The sequence below is a fragment of the Molothrus ater genome, chromosome 19 (genome assembly GCF_012460135.2).
Source record: "Molothrus ater isolate BHLD 08-10-18 breed brown headed cowbird chromosome 19, BPBGC_Mater_1.1, whole genome shotgun sequence".
NCBI classification, from domain to species: domain Eukaryota; kingdom Metazoa; phylum Chordata; class Aves; order Passeriformes; family Icteridae; genus Molothrus; species Molothrus ater.
The window spans coordinates 4,450,574-4,474,452 of record NC_050496.2 but is presented as its reverse complement, the minus strand read 5'-3'; the positions used below and the strand labels follow the sequence as shown (position 1 = coordinate 4,474,452).

Here is a 23,879-nt window from a genome sequence, read left to right as displayed (position 1 = left end):
GGGGTTACTGGATCCCAGATGGGAGATCATCCCATGGCACTGGGGTTACTGGATCCCAGATGGGAGACCATCCCCTGGCACTGGGGTTACTGGATCCCAGATGGGAGACCATCCCCTGGCACTGGGGTTACTGGATCCCAGATGGGAGACCATCCCCTGGCACTGGGGTTACTGGATCCCAGATGGGAGATCATCCCATGGCACTGGGGTTACTGGATCCCAGATGGGAGATCATCCCATGGCACTGGGGTTACTGGATCCCAGATGGGAGATCATCCCATGGCACTGGGGTTACTGGATCCCAGATGGGAAACCATCCCATGGCACTGGGGTTACTGGATCCCAGATGGGAAATCATCCCATGGCACTGGGGTTACTGGATCCCAGATGGGAAATCATCCCATGGCACTGGGGTTACTGGAGCTGGATGGGAGCTCATCCCATGGCACTGGGGTTACTGGATCCCAGATGGGAGACCATCCCCTGGCACTGGGGTTACTGGAGCACCGTTGCCAAGGCTCGGTGGCCATCCCATCAGGACAAAGAAAGGAAATTTCCCGGGGTGGATAATCGCTCTGCGGGATCCGCGGTGCTGAGGACAGATCATCCCTCTCAAGTCACGCAAGCATAATCAGATTTCACGTGGCAGGACATAAGCTCATTGCCATAGGGGCCCAGGAGGGGAGGTCCCCTCCAGAGTGCCACAGGTGGAGCAGGGAGGGATGGGGGACATCAGAGAGGGTGGGTGAGTCCCTCACAGGGATACTCATCTCCACAAGGCCAGGCTGACAGCTGGGGTGAGAAGATCTCAACACCAGCATGGCCCTAATGGAGGATGAATATCAGAGACAGAAATTCCCATCTGCACAAAAGGGACACCCCTTCCTGGTCCTGGAACAAGCTGTGAGGGGAGTTGGACTAGAGAGCAGGAGGCAGTCCCTCTCTGGGACGTTGGGGCCATATAACCCCCCAGGCTGAGAAGCTCTGCCATCTCAGCCATGGAAACTGGAAATGTTAATTAGCTTGGGATGGAGGCCCAGAGATTTGAGCCACTGCTTATCCTTGGCTCTTCCCTCCTTTCCGTTCTCCTTGGATCAGCATGCTTGCCCCTAGCAGCTCATCAATCAAACCAGGTTAGGGTCATCTTTTGCCAGAAGCTGTGTCCTTTCTTCAGATAAAGATTATCCAGATATCTCTGCTCTTGCCCAAGCCAACAGCCAAGTCACTGAATCACATGATTTGTCAGCTGGACATGGTTCTGTGCATGGAAAAGCTGGAGAACAAGGAGCCAGACAAAAGCAGGTCCTGGAATATGAGAGCAGCTCAGGGACTGAAGGTCTCAAAGAAGCATGGAAATTGCTGTCCTGGTGGCCTCAGGAGCATTCCCTTCACTCCAGCTCACCCACAGCACTGACACAAGGCTTCTTGCTTTTGAGAGAAGACAGCACCTCAGCTCTGAAAAGCAGGGGTTACTGGTGGCATTGCCATGTGCATCTATCTCTCATGTGTGCAAAAATCCACAGCAGGTCAGGAGATCTGTAGCCCATTCATAGACTTCATCTTTCCAAAGGAGTCCTGACTCACTCTAAGGAGAGGCCTCTGTAACCATGTCTGGTAATTGCTTGTGACCTTTTAAGGAATAGTTTCACTCAAAAATATTATTTTCAGAAGCATGGAGCATTCCCAGCTCCTTTCCCTGGCTCAGGAGCTTGTCAGGACCATCAGTCCTCTGCTCTGAAATCCTGGCAAGGAAGGTGAACAGCAACCAGGCTCCAGACTCTTACTCCAAACCAGTTGACCTGAGGGGAAGAGCAGGGAATAAAAGCCCTTAGTGCTGGGCAGACCTGGCAGTGAGTGGCTGAGGTCTCCCCAAGGAGATCCCTCCCATCTCACTGCTGGGGATGGTCCCATCACCACTGGCCCAGTTCTTCACCATGGGGGCAGATACCATCTCTGGTATCTGGTGACTATAACCCAGTCTTGAGGTATTGCAGGAAGAATATGAGGAATGACACACTGAATTAAGCTTTCCTGGTGGTCCCAAAAACCTGAGCCAGTTGCTTCAGCCAGTCAGCAAAACACAGAGAGGACTTAGAAGCAGAACGGGGAGACAATGCTTAGAAAAGAGAGAAGGGATTGAGTGAGAGGTACCAAAAGGAGCTTCATCAACACAGATCTGAAATTCCTCCTCTGGGACAGAGAAGTTGAAAGGTGCTCTGGGCTTTGGGAAATGCCTGCTGTGCCTCGAGGCAGCCAGGACCAGTGTGAGCAGGGAGCACCAGTCTCACTGGCTTTAGGACAGGGTGAGGAACCAGTGGGATCAGGGGCTGTATCACCCCCAGCAGACCTTGCCCACAACTGTTTTGAGGCAGAAGCTTCTCACATTGTCCAGCCAGAGCAGCAACAGCTGAAAAGGCTGAGCACAGCCAGGGAGGTGCCTTGGGCTCCTGACCAGCTCATCCATCACCTGTGTGCCCATTCCCTTGCCACACTCCTGACCTCCCCAGCCAACACCACAGCAGTGGGAAAAGCCGCGGGCAGGCTGGGCTGTGCTTTCCTCCATTGCTCAGTGTTTTTTCAGCTCACTGAACAGCAGTTGGCTCCCAGCCTGGCAAGATGCCCCAGTTCCCTGCATCCCTGGGTCTGTCCCAGCTGCAGGGGAGCCCAGGACAGGCAGAGCAGGGCTCCCAGGGAGTTAGCAGGCAGACAACAGCCAGCTGCCCATGCTGCACAAGGTTAAGCAGAAGCAGATGAAGACAAGTCATGAGCACTGGGTGAGGGAGACACGGAGAAGCAGCCACAAGCCAGGACAATTCAGGACCTGAGCCAAAGAAAACCACCCCAGGAGCTCAAGCAAAGTTGCTGTCTGAACTAAAATCTCATGTCAAGGCAGGGTCAGAGACTCACACCCTGCAAAGGCTACGGGGGAGTTTGCAAGGGTTTCCTCTCTGGGATGGGAGAGGAGGAGATGGGAAGGGGCTTCCTGGCCTCCTCTTCCCTGGCTTTCTGAGGGAGGCATCCTGAGTTACTGTTTTAAAGTTTTTGGGGATTCATGACTCAATCATGACTATAAATAGGGCCAGGGCTCCAGTCCACTGACATCTCATAGGTCAGAGGAGGTTTTCCCTGGGGATATGGAGGCAGGGAACAGCACCAGGCCACCAGCAAACTTCCTCCTCCTCCAAGTGGACTTGGGCACCTACAGAGTGAGCGTGAGGGGGAGCTCAGCAGGGAAACCCAAACTCTTGCCCTTTACTACAAGAGGCAGGTAGGAAGCAAACACACCTCATGCCCTGGGTGTTGGGCAGCTGAAATCAACCTTGGCCATGGCTGGTGCCATCCCCATGGCTGGTGGCTGCAGTAAAGCAGTGCCCACCCTGCCCTGCAGAGTGCCATGGCCCTGGGCTCTGCCCCCCTTGCTCCTCCTCCCTCAGCCCAGGACGACTATCGTGCTGCAGAAGATGAGAAGCAAACAAATAATGACCCTCAACCCCCCCAAAAAGCCCAAACTTACCAGCTTCCCTCATCCAAAAGAAGCACCATGCTGGACAGGACAGGACAGGACAGGACAGGACAGACAGCAAAGCCACTGGGTGGGGGGAAGGTTAGCAAAAGAGAGGGAGGAGAAAAGCCCCGTCCCCATGCTGTACAGAGAGGGGAGCGAGCAGGCAGGCCAGGGTTATGTGATGGCAATGCAGGGGGTGGACAGGGACAGATGCCAATGGACAGCTCTCCCAAAATGCAACCTCCCCCAGCCCTGTCCACCCGCCTATTTTTGGAGGGCTGCTAGTGGAGATGTTTGAAATAGGTCAAGGTCTGTCAACACAGCCATTAAACCTCTGCAGCTGCTTCCTCCCCTTGTGTGCTCCAGGGCTGTCATCACCAGCATTGTCTCATTCAAATTTCAAACTTCAGCCCAGTTGGCCCTCAAGCCACAGCTGCATCCCACTTTCATTCAGGATGCCTTGTAGAGCAGGAAAAGGTCTCTCCTCTCTGACATTCCCTAGAAGCAGGCTCTACCCTGCCTTGCTGAAATTCAGGGTCCAAGCCCAGTTTTTTTCAGTGCCCCATAACCAAGAGGCACTCCCAGCTGGGGAGGAGGCAGGTTTCCAGTGCTCAATCACCACTAAGAAAAGGGCTGAGCTTGATATTTGCAGCCATCCAATTCCCCTTGCATGAATTCCAATTTGCAGTTGAGCCCTAGGCTTAAGCCCAGTCTGTATTCAAACAGAGTCACCTCAACCCATCTGTGGCTGGCCAGGAGGTGAGAGGAGAGGATGGAGAGGCAGGAGGAGAGTTTGCTCCTTGGATGGGTCACCTGGCCGTGGGAACTGAGCCCATTAGCCAGGGGAACTGGGCAGCTATGCCCATCTTCCCTGCAGTGGTCTGGGGGATCTCCTGCTCCATCCAGGAGTGCCCCTGGCAGGAGGAGTTTGGTGCCATTCATCAGACCCTGTTCAATGGATCTGCCATGGGGCAGCTTCTGGCTCTTCACCCCCACCTCTTCCTCAATCCCACACAGAGGAGAGAGGAGAGACTTTTCTAGAGCCTGTCAGATGGGATCTGCTCTCCTTTGTCCCACCAACACTCCTAGCCAAGAGCAACAAGGAGAGAGCACAGAGAGCTCAACCCCTTGACAGCACTGAGGCCAACCAAGGCTTGGCTGGGACCTGCTTTGCCTCATGGAAAGAGAGAACTGAAAGCAGAGACCCAAGGGGGCCATTTCTCCCTTTGTTTTCTCTTTTATAAGGAGTGGAGCCTTGCTGCAGCTGTCAACACTCAGCAGAGTCCTGACCATACTCATTTCTAACAGAAAAAATCCCCACTAACCTCTTTCAGCCTTAAGGGAGGTTTGAAGAACATCTGGCAGAGACCACTCCAAGCCACCCATGACGTCCAGGCCCTGCAGGCACTGGGGAGTTCTCCCTCCCTCCTGCACAGGAGCTGCCAGCCAGGACAGCAGCACCTCTCAGGCAGCCTGGTTGTGTCTCACACCCACACAGCTCAGCCCTGCCTGAGCAGGGGCAGCTGCACCACCAGGACTCACATTTCCTGAGCTACAGCTGGCAACAGATGGCGAAAAGCCTCAGGTGCAGAGGACAAGGATTTGGGAATAAGCTGTGCTGGCTGGACCAAGGGCTGCATCCTTCCCCTGCACTCTTCCCCTTCCTGCCCAGACTGTTTTTCTCCCCCAGGAGGGCAAAGGCTACGTGCTTCTGTTCCAGAAGGACTGGTGACCCACCAGGTGTGATCAAGCACAGCCACCACCCCAGCAGAAGTATTTGCCAAAAGGATTTACTGTCCTCCTCCCTCAGTGAGCACTCTAATTTTTAAGGCTGAAGTCACCAAAAGCAGGAAGTTGCATCACTCAGTGAAGGTCACATTCCTTCCCCTTTTAGTCCAGATTTAGCACCAGTTGGAAGCCACAACATTCAAGAGAATTGTAGGCAGGACAACCACAGCTTCTGCAGGGATGCAGGTTACAACAGAAGTGGGTTTTTTGCTTAAATAACCAAATCTATTGCATGCCTGTACTCTCCTGTCTGAAGTCCTACAGCTCCTTCTGAATAGGCAAGGAATATTTTCAATGGCATCTCCAAAATCAAGGAGTCCCAAAATTCAAAGTTGTGAACTACACAGCAAGCAGCCTCTGAGGACCCACTTGCATTTTTGGGATGTTTCTCACATTTGCTGCTTCACATGGGAACCTGTTGGTCCACAGGAAAGCTGGAGGAGTGACAGGGCTAAAAGTGCACACTAAACCTGTCTGAGTTTTGGTAACACACCCTAGGGCTCTGCAGCAGCCCCAGTTTCCCAAATCAGTAGAAAGAAGTGGCTGTGGGATGTCCAGCGTCAGGCATCCAAGCTGGAAGAGGTGAACATCCAAATGTGAGAGCCCCCATTCGCCCTGGAGTGCTCATGGAAAGTGAGATGGAGGCGGGGGGGTGGACTCATTAATCTGTTATGAGGAGGGAAGGGGAGGGAGGTGGGGAAGGGGGTGGGACAGGCAACCAACTGCAGCTCCAAACAACCCCTCCCCTGGGAAATAAAAGCAAAATCACCCAAGACACGAGCAGGTGTTACCAGTGGTACCACTACCTCTAAGCAGCAGCGTGTCCTTACCAAAAAGATTTGCAAGAATGTTTGTGGCCGAGGACCTAAGGTACTTGCTACAGAGAGGTGAGATCAGAGGTCAGCTCAATCCTGCAACATAAAGGTGGCAAACCCGGGTCACAGCAGGTCAGCAGCACTGTCAGGGCTCATGGACAGGGGGAGAGGGGTGGAAGGGCGAGGAGGAGGATGCAGGACAAGGCTGAGCTGCTGTGCTCAGCTCTCCCAGCTTACCTGGCAGCAGCCCTGCCCCCTTGCACCACCTGCGAGGCCTGCAATGAAAAGCTGCTGATGCCGCAGTGAAGATTTGAGGGGGGGAAAAGTAAGCCAGCAACAAAGCAAGACAAAAAAAAAAATTCACCAAGCTGCCTTAAAGAAATGAACAACACAAATACGGAAGAGAAGAAAATAAAGGAGCAGTAGGAAAAACACGTCTGGCAGTGGCCCTCAGTGGGGAGGGCTGCTCAGAGCCTCCAGGGGACATGAAACCCATCAGTTCTAGGTGCACTGTGCTGCCCTGGGACTGCTCCACACAGACAAGAGCAGCCTGAGGTGCCTGAGCTGTGCCATGTGCCCAGGACAGGTCCATCACCCCTGGAGCCTGTTGTGAGTCCTTACATCCCACTGCTGTCCTTAGGCAATGTCCCCTCAGTGGCTCCAGGTGACAAAAAGACATTTTTTTGCCACACAGGAACCAGCCCAAGGCCCTGCAGGACTCCTGGCCCTGAAAACCTGAGCAGTGATTGCTCAGCTGGTTTGGATGGAGCTGCTGGTGCAAAGGGTTGGAATTTGCCAGCTGCAGGTAGATTTTTGCATTGGTGTTTAGCAGGATCCTGAAAAGCAAATCCCATCTGGCCCCATGGGTGTCCCTGACATTCACTTGGCTCATCCCCCCACCACCCTCCCCAGGTGAAAAATACAGTGACACTCACAGCCCTGCTCAGCAGTTTACAGGGTGGGGGCTTCAGGCACAACAGACACATGGAAAAGAAGAAAGCAAACATTTTTTCCTGATGCCACCAATGCAGAATCAACCCCGTGCCAGAGGAAACCAGAGCTCATTTCTGTTGCTGACCCCAGAGCAGGGCAGGTCTCTGGATTTCTGCCTACCACGGTGCCCTGCTCCCCTCACACAGATAAACCTCAGCCACCATCACAGGGATGCTGCCCAAGAGCCTCAAGGCAAGGTTTGCCAGCAGGAGATGCCTGAGCTGGGGGTGAGCTGTGATCCCCCATCCCTGCCTTCCTTGCTGTGCTCCAGTTTCTGCTTGGTTCTTTACACCAGCCCAGCTGTGCTGGTATTTAGACCATGATTTGACAAGCAAGGGGTGACAAATGCCCCTAAATCACTCTCTGCAGACCTCTGGGTGGAGAATTGGGTCCCACAGCCCTTGGGACAGCAGTGGGGAGAACACCACCTCCCAGGCTTGTTGAGCCAGCCCTGGGAAATCAGTTCCTTGGAGCTCACCCTCAGGGAAGGGAAGGGAAGGGGTGTGAGCTGCAGACACCTGTGAGGGAGCAGCCTGCCACAGAGCCCTCAGCTGTGGGGTTATTCCTTCTCCAGGCTGGGGAATCTGGAGCCAGAAAGCTTAAGTGACAGGACAGGTTTGACCTTTCTTCATGCAGGACTCAGGGGATACTTCAGCAAAAAGTGAAAGATGGACAATTCTCCATCTACACCAGGCCCATGACTTGGTAAATCCCCACCACATCCAGCTGAGGAGACAGCCCTGGGGATGGACACTTGCAGTGTCAGCCCCATCTCAGTGAGCTCTAGAACCTCACACTCCTTCACTTTGCCCCAGTGTTTCTGAGCTGTGCCCTTGGCTGGGATGCCATCCACAGGCCCAAGGGAGACCAAAGATCAGGTCCTCAGGAGATACCTGTCAGCACAGAACTAATGGGATCAGGGCAAATACACCAGGAAAATTTGGTCTAAGCATCCAGAGGAGCTCCAAAGGTATTTAGGGTCACAGTGCCTCCATCTCCTAAATCAGTGGGGCTTTATTTGTTCTCATATCTTCCTATGTGGGAGAGGTCTGGAGCTCCAGAGCAGTGAGACACTGAGGGAGTGTGGGGGAGAGAGTCTGAGCACACCCAGCTTGCTCCAAGGGCACATCAGCCAGGTGGGCTTGGGCAAGAAGAAAAAGGGACCTCAACTTACCTTTGTTCTTCCTCTAGTTCTTCTTTGGACATCATTGACTTGTACTGGTTTCCCCTTAGCTTCCCAGGACTGTATTTAAATGAAAATGTCTCCTCTGCAGCTGGAGAGGGGAGACAAAAAAAGAGCAAGAAATCTGTGAACCAGAGACCTCCTGAGAGCCACAACCCCCAGCAGTGGGGTTCTTCCTTTGGGTGCTCTCTGCTCTGCTCCTGCACCCCAAATGCTTTGGCCACTCCAGCACCTTCCCTGAGTCAGCTCCAATCTGCAGGAAGGCTGGGCACTGCCAGGGAGGATCCCAGAGCAGAGCAGAGGATGGCAGGAGCCTGGGCACTGCCAGGGGGGCGGTGTGCATCCCAGAGCAGAGCAGAGGATGGCAGGAGCCTGCAAACAGCCAGCACTGCAAACAGTGAGGACTGCTGTGAGTGAGCAGCCTGCTGGCAGCAGATCCAAGGAAATCCTACAGCCCAGGAACCATATGCCATTGTTCTCCCTGGACTCAAAGCCTTGCAGGCCCATCTTGGCTTATCAAGACATGCTAATCCTGCCCTGATTAACTCGCAGCATTTTCCGCTTCTCTCCAGACTTGCATTCCTCCTCCTCCCTCCCTCTCCTCATCCAGGGGCCCTTTCCCCAGCTTGGGGCTCATGGATGGTGCTGTCCCAGCTCTCCTGCAGCCCTTGCCAAAGCTTGTGGAAATAAGATGCCACATGGCAAATGCCAGGGCTGCAAACAGCACCGAGCCCAGGCAGCCCCAGGAGCACCAACACAGCCCCTCTGTCACCAGCCCTGAGGAGGAAGCCAAGGTTTTTTCTCCTGGATGCTCTCCCACCCAGCTCTCCAGCCTCAGCCTGTGCTAATTAGAGCACCAAAGCTCAGACTCTGAGCCAAAGCCGATCCTTTTCAAATCGGATTTTGTTCGAGCACTATTTGCTCTTAAAAACCTCTCCCGTGCTTTATCTCCCTACAGATAGGGGAAAACAACAGGAGGGGAGCTCAGCCCAAGAGGGCCCAGGAGGAACTGCTGTGTTATCTGTGGGCTGCTTATCTGGGAGCCTTTATCTCCCAAGGACTGCAGGACTGGGCTGCTTCAGTCCAACCATCCAGCACTGGGCTTTGCACATTCCCAGAAATATTTGCTGCTTCCCCAGACCCTCAGAGCCCTGGGGATGCTTCCAAGGGGTGCACAAAAGGAAGATTTTCCTTCATTATCTGCATGGCCCTGAAAAAATTGCCCATTATCCACAAATCAGTATCCAGGATGACACCAGCAGGACCCCTAAAGGGCTCCTGCATCCTAAAGGGGTGAAACTCCCCTGGCAGGAGAGAAACCCCAACTTGTACACAGCTCATGGATGCAGCATCTGCTCACAGGGAGCCCCTTCCCCAGCTCTCCACTGCAGTTGTGGCCATACCCATGATTGTCTCCTCCTCCACCTGCCCAAATGAGAAACCCCTCACAGCCCCTCTCCTTCCTCACATGCAGGATTCAGCAGCAGCTTCCCTCTATTTTCTGATCAATACTGCCCTTAAGGATTTTTCTCCTTATGTCCAATACCTTGATTTTGGGATTTCTCCAACCCCAAGCTCGTGCCCACATTCAACTGCTGCCAAACCTTGGGGACCACCATGTAAAAAGTCATAGCCTGATTTTGTAGGTGTGGAAACCAGACTTCTCAGAAACAAGCAGTGCAAGGCTTGTTTCAATAATAATAAATACAATAACTGTATATACAATATAATAACTGTAAATACAATATAATAAAATAAAACACAATATAATAAAATAACTATAAATACAATAATAATGAAAACAATAACTTTTACCAATTTCCATGCCAAAAGTGTAATTTACTAATAAAATTTGATGAGTCATTGTAAAAAAAACCAAAACCCAAACCAAGAAAAACCCACTTAAATCTACTTTCTAGAAGAACCCCTTCAGATATTCTCTCCCAAATTTGCCCTAAACCAGGACACAGTGCCTGGAGCACCAAGAGTGGGATGGGAATTTCCCAGAGACCTCCCCCCTGCTAATGCCCACATTTCCTCACTTCTTTACATCTCCTGATCTTGGGGAGCTTCCCTGGGGAGTCCTGGTGGATTAGTACTCAATTACTGATCTGGGGTGTTTCTCTAATCCCTAAATGCCATTGGGGCTCCCAGGGGACGCAAACCCTTTATCCAGCTTGGTCACAAATGGCTGAACACAAGCAGCCCCGAGCTCTGTGTGCAGCCCAAAACATTCAGCTGGGCCATGTTCCCCTTCCCTCGGTGGGAAACCCTCCCCATGGGCAAACAAACAAACAAAACCTGGCTAGCTGGAAACAAGCAGTAATGCTGCAGCTTATCAGCACCTTGGGTGACCATAAAAGTGCATGGAAAGAAAATTCAGCTGGCTGCTGCTTTGGGAGATATTAGGAGAAAGGAAAAAAAAAAAAAAAGAGGGTGTAACATCCTGTTCCTTATGCTGGTGCAGAGCAGGAGCTGCTCATTACCTTTGTAAAGCTCCAATGATTTCAAGGGCAATCAAGATTGTTTCCCTCACATGGTTTGCTGCCAAATCAGGTGAGATTTGGGATTTAGACTGGCCCCAAAAGGAGCAGTTTAGTTGCCACCTCCCCAGAAAATAATAAGGGAGGAGGGAGGCAAGGAAGGTCCCCATCTCCCTGCCCACAGGGTGAGATTAAAAAAAGGAGACAGTGTGTGGGTTTGGAAACCACTGGCTGGTTTTTGAGCTCAGGAACTTTCTCTGCAGATGGAAAACAAACTTCAGGAAACACCCAGAAAAGGGGAGGCTGGGTTTTCATGTACACAGGGAAAACACTACAGGAATAGGAGGTGACCTACTTACTGAGAGCCTCCATGAGTTCATAGTAAAGAAAACATTTGTCTTTCATCTCTCTGCCCTCCCATTGCCAGTGCTGTGACCCTGAGCTGGCAGGGTGAGAGCAGCCCCAAGAGAGCAGCTCTCCCCTGAGCAGGCTCTGGTGTGATCCCCACGTTATCCCTGCCCACATGGGGGCAAGGCTGCTCTGGTGGCTTTGGTCACAGGCTGGGGATCTCCACCTGCCCCAGGGGAATCTCTGAGGGTTGAGTGGGGCCAGGACCCACAGGAGGCAGTGAAGGAGGAGCAGGGCTGGTCCCAGGGCACTGCTGGTGCTCCCAGCTCCATCCCTCAGCCCAGGCCATGGATTTGCCCAGCCCCATTAGGAAATACTTCAGAAACAGTGGGAATAATTCAGGAGAGGAGCCAGGGGCTGCCTGCAGGAGGTGCCTAGGGAGGACACAGTGCTAGCCAGGTCTCACAGCCAGGGGACATCACCTTCCTCCATCCCATTTGTAAGGATGCCCTGCAGTGCCAGGGCAGCCCTGAAACAGAGCTGGACCCACAGAAGCAGACACAGAGGCAGAGCAGCAATGCTGAGCATCCATTTGAGAGGATCCACCCATCAATCCTCAAACCAGACCTCCCACAGCCCCCCCCCAGTGACATCCCCAGCCACCAGTGCTGTGAGGAAGCCCAGCAGGGTGCAATGAGTGTATTTTGGGAGCCCTGTCTCCAAAGGAGCTTCCCCTGCCTCGCAGGAATGGCACCAGGATTAAAATTTGATTCTCTGAGGCATTAGGCATAATCCTCCCGAGCTGGGGGATTGCCACACAGCACCTTCCAAGAGCCAGGCAGAAAGTGGGGCAGGGAAGGGGGAACACCCCAGGGCTCCTGCTGCCCCAGCTGTCCCCAGGCACCCCAAGCCAGGACTCCTGGGGACATCCCAGCATCTCCAGGGCTGCTCAGCAGAGCAGAGACCCCTCCAGACACCCATTCAGGCACCATCTGTTTCATTGTCTTAGGACTGCAGCAGTTGTCACCCCAATTAGTCAATTAATCATTTTCCAATCAACTAATTGGCTAATCAGTTAAACGTGGCCCTGGCTAAAGCCCCTGGAGATTGTCCTGGATGAGCAAGGAGCTTTTGGAGCAGCTGCATCACAAAGCTGCCCCATGGCAAAGAGCCCAAGGGCATCTGGGCAGGGGCAGGAATTTCCTGGAGGAAGGAGACCATCCCCAAGCACTCAGGGCTCCAGAGCTGTCCATCATCTCCCTGCAGGGCTTTGGCTTGCTTGGCACTCACCATCCTCATCCTCTGGCTCTCTCACCACCAGCTTCTCGTTTTCTGAGTCCACCTCTTCCTCCTGGAGGAGTGAGAAACAGAACAGCCGTGAGGAGAAGGTGCTGTGATGAATAACCCACGTTTGGTTGGGGCAGGGCTGGGGTGCAGAGCCTGGAGCTCCAGTGACAGGGCAGGAACCCCTTCCCTGCTGCCTCCAAGGAACAGGACAAAGGGATGCTCACTAATGAGTGAGGTTCATTAGTCTGCTTCCCTCTCACTAGTCAGTCCCAGCGATCTGGCCCACCCAAAGGCTGTGAAATGCAAGTTATCAAAGAGATATTAAGGTTTATAATCAAAGAGATATTAAGGTTTATAATCAAAGAGATATTAAGGTTTTTAAGAAGAGCCTTGTGCCTGAGCACCTTCTTCCCAGCTGCACCCCTGCCACCCCTCCTGCCCAGGGACAGGCAGGGGACTGAGCCAGGAGCCACAGGAATTCTGTGTGCCCCCAGGCCAGGCTTGGACAGGCTGTCCTGGCAGGAGGAAAAGGTGGATCCCCAACCAGAGCCACCTTGCAGCCACGGGCCAAGGAGCTGCTCTGAAGCACAGGGACATTCACCAGTCATGGGGGTCAAAGGCAGCACTGGGGGCTTGTGCTGGGAGCCCTCCAGGAGCCATCCCCAGCTGGTGTCTGGAGCACAGGCGGGAGCAGCATCAGCACATTTTGGGGTTTTTTTAAAAGGCAAACCAGTTTTGGAAGTTTTGGGGCTCCCTTCTACAAGATACAACAAACTTCATAAAGCCCAGATTCCTTGTCCTGTGCAGAATCTCCAAGCAGGGAGACAGGGAGAGCACCCCAGCTCTGGAGATAAGACAAGGACACATGGCAGAGCCCCTGCATGAGAGATTTCCTCCTGCAGAGCCCTGTGCTCCAGCTGCAAACCCCTGTGAGCCGAGCCCAGGGGTCACCAGCACCCAGGGGTGTCTCCTGCAGCTCCTGGCAAAAGGACAAAGCACCTGCAGAGAGGGAGCAGCATGGGGGGAGGCTGCCAAGCCCCTCATTATCAAGGGAAAAGCTGTGGGGAAGGAGCCCCGGGGGGAAGGACAGTGAGCCAAGAGGGACCATGCAGAGCTGAGTGCTGGGTGTGCAGGGCAGAGCTGGGGAGGAGCTGCTGGAGCACAGCCCCGGGCCAGAGCTGGGTGAGTTTGTCATGGGGGAGGAATGTGCATTATTCACAGCCACTTGGCCTCCTCTGGCCACCCTGTTCCCCAGAAGGAGATGCCACCAGGACCCGCACCCGCTGCAGCCACGGCTATTTTGGGCCACACTTCCAAACATGGGCACTTCCCACTGGACACCCAGGCTTCCCTGAGGATGGCTGGGGAGGCACCCAAAGGGAGGGCACGGGGAGGGGACAAGCCCAGGGCAGCAGTTCCCCATCACATCCATCTCCCCCTGTGAGCTGGGACATCCCCTGGGAGACCCAGCCCTCCAGGAGCAGCCACAGGGAGGGAGATTCCAGCCTCTTCCTTTCCTGGGCATTAGGAACTGAGCATTTAACAATGAGAGCAAGCAGGAAATTTGGGTGGCAAACCTCCAAGGAAGGAAAATAGATCTGCTCCAACACAGAGGAAGAGACACTTGACAGGAGCAGAGAGGGAGCAGGCAGGGATGCCAGGCTGGCAGGCGACAGCAGCGTGCCAGGGCTGGCTGGGCACCCCTGCTCGTGCCAGCCAGGAGCTCCCTACTGCACAACACTTTTCTGCTTGGATGGCTTGGAGGCAGATGCCAGCACCTCCCTTCCCCCATGCTGTGGCCCCAGACTCCACATCCCTGTCCCTCCGTCCCTCTGTCCCTCTGCCCTCCTGGGGCTGCTCCCTCCCCAGCTGCCTCACAGGGACCCACCTCACTGACCCCCATCCCTGGGGCATCACAAACCTGCTCCTGGAACACCATTTCTTTCTGCTTTAAATGGGCTGAGCCATTAAGAGGCCACCCAGCCTCACCAGGGGAGAACAGCAGGGAAGCTTTGCCCCCTCCCCACGGCCACTGCCACCCTGGGACAATGTCCCACCCTGCAGGGACACTGGCACACTGTGGGCTGTGCCAGCCTCCCCAGGCTGGCTCTGCCTCCCACACACCTCTGCATGGCTGGAAAGTGCTTCGTGGCCACTTGTGTCCTCTGCTTGTCCTGGGTGCCCGAGGCCGGATCCAGGCGAGGCACCCAGTGGTGGGATCTGGAAAAGGACAAAAGCTTTGAGCACAAACCCCCAAGTGCTCAATCAACCAGCCCTGGCAGCTCCTGCACACATGGACAAATCCTGAAGGTGGCCCATAGCCCACCTTGCCCCATGCCTGTGCCAAGCCAGGAATGGCTGATGGAGTGGGGAACCCCTGAGACCTCCAGTGCCCAGCCCTGCAGCCAGGGTTTGTGTTCAGGAGCTGCTCCCTGTGGAGCCCAGGAGCTGCTCCCAGTGGAGCTCCCAAGCTGCTCCCAGTGGAGCCCAGGAGCTGCTCCCTGTGGAGCTCCCAAGCTGCTCCCTTTGGAGCTCGGGAGCTGCTCCCTGTAGGGCTCAGGAGCTGCTCCCTGTAGGGCTCCCAAGCTGCTCCATGTGGAGCCCAGGAACTCTCCCTGTGGAGCCCAGGAGCTGCTCCCAGTGGACCCCAGGAGCTGCTCCCTGTGGAGCTCAGGAACTCTCCCTGTGGAGCCCAGGAGCTGCTCCCAGTGGAGTGCAGGAGCTGCTCCCTCTGGAGCTCAGGAGCTGCTCCCTGTGGAGCTCCCAAGCTGCTCCCTGTGGAGCTCCCAAGCTGCTCCCTGTGGAGCTCCCAAGCTGCTCCCTGTGGAGCTCCCAAGCTGCTCCCTGTGGAGCTCCCAAGCTGCTCCCTGTGGAGCTCCCAAGCTGCTCCCTGTAGGGCTCAGGAACTGCTCCCTGTTAGGCTCAGGAGCTGCTCCCTGTGGAGCTCAGGAGCTGCTCTCTGTGGAGCCCAGGAACTCTCCCTGTGGAGCTCCCAAGCTGCTCCCTGTTAGGGCTCAGGAGCTGCTCCCTGCAGGGCTCAGGAACTGCTCCCTGTGGCAGCCCCAGCCCGTGGGGTGGGACCAGGGCAAGGAGGCTGCAGTGAGGGCTGGGCTGGCTGTGCCAGCTCCAGGCTGGGCTGTCCGTGTGTCCTGGCAGGGCTCAGGCAGCTGCCTGGGATGCTGATGCAGCAGAAGGGAGGGGACATGTTTGGTTTGTTGATGCTCTGCCTTCCCCATCACAGGCAAACACCCCCTGGAGACCTCCCCATCCCACCCTGCCATCCTGGGGCTGGACTTTCCCAGCTCAGCCAGCTTTCCCTGCCCAAAACCTTCAGCTGAAGGTTTCCTTGCTGTGCCTGGAGGGCTGTGGAGGAGGATTTGTGTGGGCAGAGAGCAGGGACACCGTGTCCCTTGGCCTTGCAGTGAAATACCAGCATGGGACTGGGAGCAGCTCTGGGCTGGCTGGAAATGCCAGCAGGGACAAAGCCCCACCTGGAGCCTGGCTGTGCCCACAGTCCCTGGGAGCCAGGGAGGAGGGGAGAGCCCTCTCTGCCTGGAGCAGCTCCAAATTTCAGAGCTCTCAGCCCTGCCGTGGCCAGTGGGTGCTGCTGTCCTAAAATACTGAAATACTGAAAACCCAGTCAGAGTAAATCCTGATCTTTACATAAAATACAGTAGAATAGCAGAACACTATGAAGTGGCTTTGATTACAGTTTTTATAAGTATCAAAAAGTTCTCTGTAACTTTGCTGGCAAAAGACCTGAATTCACAGGCCAACATTATTCCTTCCAACTAAGACCTGATGTAGCACTATTGTAAGTCACAAACAATTCTTAAAAATTAAATCTCAACCTCCCAAACTGTCCTAGAAGTCTAAAGGCAGCCTTCTCTTTTACCAGAATCTCTTCTCACTCCAGTCAATCCACAAATGAAGTGACTCTGCCCCAGGAACAACCCTGGACCAAAGCCTTTCCATGCTGAACATTTCTCCAAGGGGGAACCACTTCAGAGGAAAAACAGGTCCCATTTAGGAACCTTAACCTGCTCCACATGACACCTGCTCCTTTGTGAATGACCAGGTGAAAACCAGCACCTGCAAAGCATCCTGCAAAGCAGGGAGGGGGAAGATGTTGGGACAGCACTGGGAGGCTCGGAGGACACCACGGCACCCCAAGTGCTGCTCTTGTGGGAAGCACAGCCCAGGGAGAATGCAGGGAGAGTTTGGAGCAGCTGGGAGTGAGGAAGGAACAAATGGAGAAGAAAGGAACGGAGTGCTCTGTCCAAGAGCCCACAAATCAGCATCTCTCTGGTGCCATGAAAACGTCCCCGCAGGAAAAAAAAAAAAACAAAAAAACCAAAAAAACCCAAACAAACAAAACCAAAAAACAAAACAAAAAAAAAACAAAAAAAAAAAAAAAAAAAACCAAAAAAAACCCAAAAAACAAAAAAAAACCCCAACCAACCAAAAAAAGGCGAGAAGCAGCCCCGAGAAGCAGCACTGCAGGGAGCCGTGCACGTCACCATTATCCAGGAGCATCTGGAGGAGACTTGACACGGGCCGCCCCAGCAGCTGCTGCGGCAAACAAAGCTCCCATTGCTGAGCCAGGGACGCGCTGGGCGGCAGCTGCCGGGCCCGGGGCCGCGCGGGGCCGGGAGCGCTCCGGGAACCCTCCGGGAACAATCCGGGAACGATCCTGGAACGCTCCGGGAACGATCCGGGGACAAACCAGGAACGATCCGGGAATGCTCCGGGAACAATCCAGGGATGCTCCGGGAACAAACCGGGAACGCTCCGGGGACACTCTGGGGACAAACCGGGAACGCTCCGGGAACGCTCCGGGGACAAACCGGGAGCAATCTGGGAATGCTCCAGGAACAATCCGGGAACACTCCGGGAACGCTCCAGGAACACTCCGGGAACAAACCAGGAACAATCCGGGGACACTCCGGGAACGCTCTGGGGACAATCCAGGAACGCTCTGGGAATGCTCCAGGGACGCTCTGGGAATGCTCCGGGAATGCTCCAGGAACGCTCCGAGGACCCTCCCTGCCCTCGGGCATTACCGAGCAGCCCGGGCACAGCACAGCCCGTGCCCCGGCACCTCTGAATCACACCTGGGCACAGCTCAATGGGCTCCGGAAAGGCCAGGGTTAAAATCCAGCAAGTCATCCACCTTCAATAGCAAGGCAGCGATCCATGATCCATCTGCCTCGCCTGGGCAGCTCCTGGCTGCAGAGCCCAGCATTTGTTGGATCATCACAAACGTGCTGCTGCCCTTCAGCTCCATGGCCACCACACCCGCGCGTGGAGCTGACTCTGGCAGAGGGGTTTGGAGCAAAGCAGGGCGAGGACAAAGCTTCAGGGATGCCTTGGACATAGCCAGCACTGAGCAGGGACAAGCCTGAGTCTCCCTGGGGAGGATGGCTCAGACAGAGGAGCTTGGCATCGTGACACCAAAATGCCCCCTCAAGGCTCTGCCACCACTGAACCCTCTCCCAGCCCGTGGGAGGTGGGAGCCAGGCTTCCCACTGCAGCATCATCTGGTTTTCAGCTCATTTCTGGCCATTTCCTCCCCACTTCCTCCATCCCTGCTGCAAACCCCTCTGAGCAATGGGCTTCTTTCTCAGAAAGGACAGAGGATGCTTTGGGGTTGGTGTGTCCCTCATCCTTTCTTCGGGGATAGCCCTGGCCCTTATGGGCAGGTTGGGGACAAATAAGTGCCCTGCTCCAGCTTCAGGAAAAGGGAAGATCCCAGGCTGCAAAGCAAGAGGAGAAAATTATCTTGGATTAAACTCCTGGGTCCTGTGTGTTGCCATTTATGGCTGCACTTTCTGCTCCAAGCCTGATGCAAGACATTGCAAGAGGGAAGAAAAGCAGACAGGAGAGAGCCAGCCAGAAAGAGAAAAGCCAGGAGAAAAGGGGAAGGAAGAAAACTTTTTAAAAAGATTAAATAATAATAATAATGTTGGTCAGAGTTTAGCAGAGCAAAGCAGCTGCTGTGTCAGCAGCTCCCCTTCACCCACCACTGGGGCTCTCCATCCTCCCTCTGCCCAGAGGAGCAGCTGCAGACCAAGAGCAGTTCTCCAGCCCTGGTGACGTCCTGCCAGCTCTGGGGTGCCTGGAGAGGATGTCCCTCATGTGGAGATGGAGTTTTGCAGGTCTGAGGCCTCCAAAGCGTGGGAGCATCTGCTCCTGCCACTTCCCTTGTCACTGCTATGGGCAAGGACATTTCTGAAGCTCTGGGACCACCCAGCCCTTAATGAGGACCAGGCAGTGCCAGGAGAACTCTGGTGTGTCCCACAGCAGGGCGAGGAGCCCAGCTGAGCTGCTCCCATCCCTGCAGGCACCACCACCTCCAGCCAGCTCATTCCCTTTCTGCTACAGCAAACACCCCACACCAGGATGTCCTTGCTGCCCAGGTGAGCTGCATGGCATCCTTGGCAGGAGGCAAAGCTGGCCCTCACCTGGCAGCTGCACACAAAGTGGGCACTTCAGGAGGCAAAGAGTCCCCCAGCAGTGCCCTGGCTCTGGCACGGCTCCAGGGCTTCACCCAGCCCACAGGGACCTGTGGGAGCCCAAATTCTCAACCCATGTAGGAAACACAACACAGACCCCAGTGCCCCCCTGTCCCTCACCACGTCCCAGCAGAGCCTCATGGTGGGATTCAGGGTGGGCAGGACACATGCACAGGCTCCTGGGGGTGACACATGTCCTGTGTCACTTCCCAGTTTCCATTCTCTGCAGGAGATGATGCATTTGTGCCTGGCACAGGCGGCTCTGGTGAGAGCTGGGCACATCTGAGCACTCAGGGATCTGGGTGGGGAGCCCTGCATTCCCTGGCAGTGCTGCTGCCAGGGCTGTGACGGGGGTAGCACATCACCACATCCCTCCCCAGTGCCCTGTGGGACACTGGAGCTCCTGTCCCAGCCCTCTGGCAGTGCAGACACAGCCTGAACAGCTGCCAATTACAGCCAGACTTAATTAGACATCCTCTCCCCTGCAGCACGGGGAGGGCAGGCAGGAGGCATCAGAGGGGGGAATGATGACTTTGTAAACGTGCACAGGGCTCCTGGTGGGAGCTGGGGGGTTTGGGCTGCCTGGTGTGTCCAGAGGCACCAGGAGCCCCCAGGGAGGCCCAGCCTGGGGTGGGAGGCACCGGGAAAATGCAGCAGGAGCTTGGCAGAAGGGACAGATGAAGCCTTTGCGCCTCTGCTGTCCAGGGACAGCCCCCAGGCTGCCCTGCTCAGGCAGGGTTTGTGTGTCCCCTGTCCCCACTGTCACCCACTCACCCCTGCTCTGTTTGAAGCCCTCAGCTGCAATTAACCCTTGGCAAACCAGCCGGGCTGCCGTGCCCTGGCACTGCCCACTCACCCTCCCCATCTCCTGAACATTTTGGCCAGGATGGCATCCTGGAGGTGGCTCTGGTCCAACACTGAAAACCCTGCCCGGTCCCTGCCACCTGCCACTTCAGGACAGAATGGCTCATTAGGGAGTTGAAGTTTCTGACCGTTTCTCACAAGAACCACGCTCCACAGCCCCAGATTCGCTGCTGTTCCCACCCAGTTCCCACCCAGCAGCTTTTCATTACGGGATTGCTTTGACAGCACTGCCTCATCCATTAACGAGCTGGGGATGGGGATGAGAACAGACAATGACAGACTAATTAAGTTTTTTTTTCAGTGATGGGAGCCAGCAGAGACAAGGGGAAACACTACAGCAGTTAAGGGAAACAAGGACTCTTGGGCTCCTTTCCCTGCTCTGCCACTGGGTCATTTTGTAGCTTTGAGCATGATGCTGCAATGAACTGGTCACTGCAGAGAGGGGCAGGGAGCCTTCAATTTCAGCGATTTTAGCAGCCTTGCAGGAGATGGAGGCAGGAGGGAGGCTGAGACACCCAGCTGCCCCAGCAGATCCCAGTTTGCACAGGCAGGGAGCAGGGAGGGAGGAGGCAGCCGGATGCGCGGCTCCAGCCCGTCATTAACACACCGAGGCTGCTCTCCCTGGGCGGGTTCATCCATCAGCATTTTGGTCGAGTGGTTAATGGCTGCGGGCAATGCGAGCCAGCCTGGCACAGTGCGTGCTAAGCAAACAGGGGGGAAAGAAAATAAGGAAAGAAAATAAATAAGGAGAGAAAATAAATAAGGAGAGAAAGCTCTCTGAGTGGCAGGCACAGCCCTCTGCCTGCTGATGTACTGAGAAGCCCTGAGCCTGCAGGAGCCAGCAGCCGGACAGGGTCTGGGAGCCTCTGCTGAGTCACATCAGGGGACTGCAGCCCTCACCGAGCCAAGACAGGCTGGAAAAGGAACGATTCCATCAGCAGCCGCCTGCAAAGCACTCCCTGCACTGCCCAGAGCCCGTCCCATCCCTGCCTGTAACATCTTCTGGGCTTGGGTCTGGGTGGTGCTGGAGGAGGGGAAGGATGAAGCAACTTAGAGGATGTTCACAGGGAGCAAAAGCAGGGAATCCAGGGAGATCCTGCAGAGCTGTGGATGGTCTCTCCCACTCTGGCCACAGCACCAACCCTTGGATCAGCAGGCTGGGCACTGCCACACGTGTGTGGTGCCTGCTGGAAGGGCACGTAGTTCCTTGGCCAGCTGTGCCACCCGGCCCCGGGGCCAGCAGCGCTGGCAGCTGTGGGATCATGCGCTGGCCACGGCTCCCAAACACACACTCAGCATTGCTCCTCCTCCCACTGCTCCCCACACCACCCAGGCCTGCTCCCTGACCTGCCCACAGGGATGCTGCTCAGGCCCAGGGTGGCTTGTCCTGCCTTGCTCACACAGTGAGGGAACAATTTCCCAGGAGAGAAAGCTGGGCAGGACCCTGTGCTGCGCCTTTGCTGTAAGAGGGGCTGAGGGTAGTGAGGAGCCCCGGTCCCACAGAGCCCAGCCAGGCTCCTGGAGGACACAGAACTCCTTTTCTTGAGTAAGAATTCATTCCAGGCCATTCCAACTCATTCCAGGCACACAAAACCCTGGTACTGCACCTGTGCTGAGCGGAGACAAAGGAGCTGAGCCTTTCTGTGAAAGCAACAAGCATTGCAGCAGTGCCTGTTCAAAGAAATCAGGGCTGAAGAGCTGCCAGAGGGGTGGAAAACATTCCCAAGATGTGAGCTAGCAGCAGAGGAACCTGTGGGCTCTGGCAGCCCTGGGTCTGTCCATCTGTCCCAATGCACCTCACCAGAGAGAAGCCCCAGCCAAGTGGCCAACTTTGGTGCTGAGCTGGCCCAGCCAGGACCCAGCTGGCCAACGGTGGCCCAGGAGCTCTCCAGAGATCCTGGTACTCACAGGCACTGATAAAGCACACGAGAGAAACAGATGTGGTTTCCAGGATGCTGTGTCAAGGCACAGGGCTGCTCGAGAGCTGTATCCAAGGGCAAGGGGCACTGGGAAGGGGACAGGGAGAGCTCCGAGGCTCAAAAACCGCCAAGGGAGGTGCAAGGAGCACAGGGAGTCAGAGCCACATCCCAGCCCCGAGCGGTGACCCGTGGGTGTTGCAGAGCATCACAGCACAGAGCAGGGTGTGCGAGCCCCCGGACCTGCCCAGGGCTATCCGGTGAGTCACTGGAGATGCTTTCCAAGGCGAGGGCTGAGTATGCACTGCCCGGCAGCCTGGAAACAGTTGCTGAGGATTACAAACGCTGCTAATAATAGCCAGGAGGCGACTGGGCCCCAGGCTGTGCCCCGGCCCAAACACGCTGCCGGCACACGGCGACTCCCGCATTCCCGAGCGGCCCCAGCACTCCCTTCCCGCCCTTTGGATAAGGAGCCGCATGGGAGAAAGCCACCAGGACAGGGAGTTCGGGTGCCTCAGGTTGTCACCGAGTCCCATCCAGGCTGGGCAAGAGCAGAACAAGATCTTCCCGTGGACACTGGGTCGCTCTTTTATTTTTATACAAGATCCGGTGGAGGAGGAGGATTTACCGGGCGTTCATTGGCACCGCTGCCACCCCCAGCCCCCCCAGTTCAGCCAGGGGTCAGAGCTTGGGGCCAGCATCCTGCTGGGGCTGAGGAGTGGGGCGGTCCCTTCCCTGGGGCAGGCAGGGACAGCGCAAGGAGCCCGGGGACAGTTTCTGTAACCCGCAGAAAAGGGATGCGGACGGGAAGAATAAACACAAGCACATCCCCCAGCACCTGGACAAGCTCTTGGAGAAAGGAAAAGACTCCCGGGGGTTAGATGTGCACAGAGGGGAGACTCACACTGACACACTCTCCCCTTAAATCTTCACTTTCTTGATTATTTTTAGGAGTATTCCTTGGCGGGAAGGGAAGGAGCCAGAAACAGCCCCCAAACCGCCGCCTCCCCCGGGGACAATGAGCTTGTTCCCACCCGAAGACAAAACACGGGCTTTGCCGGGACCCCTCTTATTTTAGTGGAAAACCCGGAGCTCTGCTCCCTCCCTGCCACCCGCGGGAACAGAGGGATGGAGAAGGGACACCACAGGGGGACTGGGGGGACCTCGGCTGTGGGGACCTCGGGGAGCCGGCCTTACCTTGCTCTCCGCATCCTCCCGGTGTCCGGGCTGCCGGGGCTGCTCCGGGGGCTGCCGGGGCTCCTCCGGGAGCTGCCGGGGCTCCTCGGGCGGCTGCCGGGGCTGCTCCGGGGGCTGCCGGGGCTCCTCGGGCGGCTGCCGGGGCTCCTCCGGGGGCTGCCTGGGGATGCTCTCGGCCGCCGCGGGGCTGGGCTCGGCCGCGGGGCCCGGCTCCGCCGCCGCCTCCCGCCGCTCAGTGACCGCTTCCTTCCCCTCGCCGCCCACTCCGACCTCCTCCACCGGCACCCGGCTCCCCTCGTCCTCCGGCCCCTCGGCCGGTGCCGCCGCTTCGCCGCCGGGGCCGCCCTCCCGAGCCGGCTCCGCCGCGGGCTCCCGGGGCCGCTCCGCCGCCCTCTCGCCGCCGCCTCCCCGCAGCCTCAGGAAGACGGAGGCGAGGACGAGGGCCAGGACGGTGAAGAGCAGCGGCACGGCCAGGTACGAGTCCACGGGCAGGTCCATCCTGCGCTGCCGCCGGAGCCCGCCCGACCCGAGTGCGCGGCCGCGGGGGGTGCGCGGGCAGCGCTCGGCCGGCGGCGGGGCTGGGCCGGCTCTCGGGCGGCTTTACCGGCGTCATCCGCCGGCCCTGCCCACCGCCCCGGCCCCCCCGGGCCCGGGCCCGGCACCCACCTCCCCCTCCGAGCCGGCAGCCGCAGCCCGGCCCCGCTCCCCGCCCGCCGGGATGCGCGGCCGCATCCACCCGCACCCAGGGCGGGATTTGGGAAGGGGCGACCGCGGGAGGAAGGCTTGGGCTGCTCTGCTTGAGGCCAGAGTCCGGCTTGGGACAAGGGGATCTTTCATTAGACACTGCCTTATATCCACAAAGTCATTCCCAAACTGCTCGGCAGTGCCTTGCATCGTCGAATCCTAGAATCATTTACACTCTAGGATGATAACCCCTGTCAGTGAAAAAATTGTTCCTAATACTAAATCTAAACCTCCCCTGGCT

At 56.3% G+C, this 23,879-nt stretch overlaps 1 protein-coding gene across 7 annotated transcripts in view; it reads right to left on the bottom strand.

The window, feature by feature from the left end:
* The window catches only part of MXRA7 (matrix remodeling associated 7), a 29,990-nt gene extending 6,482 nt beyond the window's left edge, over window positions 1-23,508 (bottom strand). Inside the window, exons 1-6 of one of the 7 annotated variants that reach the window (XR_004981314.2) lie at window positions 22,895-23,506; window positions 14,527-14,622; window positions 12,406-12,466; window positions 8,276-8,375; window positions 6,346-6,383; window positions 6,124-6,204 (exon numbers count right to left, since the gene is read on the bottom strand). Coding sequence is in view for 6 of the 7 variants with exons in the window: in XM_036394640.2 (XP_036250533.1) it covers window positions 6,171-6,204; window positions 6,346-6,399; window positions 8,276-8,375; window positions 12,406-12,466; window positions 14,527-14,622; window positions 22,895-23,392 (843 nt within the window). In the remaining variant the exon portion in view is untranslated. Of the gene's footprint in view, window positions 1-6,123; window positions 6,205-6,345; window positions 6,400-8,275; window positions 8,376-12,405; window positions 12,467-14,526; window positions 14,623-22,894 lie in introns of all 7 variants that reach the window. The other 6 variants (XM_036394640.2, XM_036394641.2, XM_036394643.2 and 3 more) reach the window with 6 other exon arrangements.
* Between the last annotated feature and the right edge of the window lie 371 nt (window positions 23,509-23,879).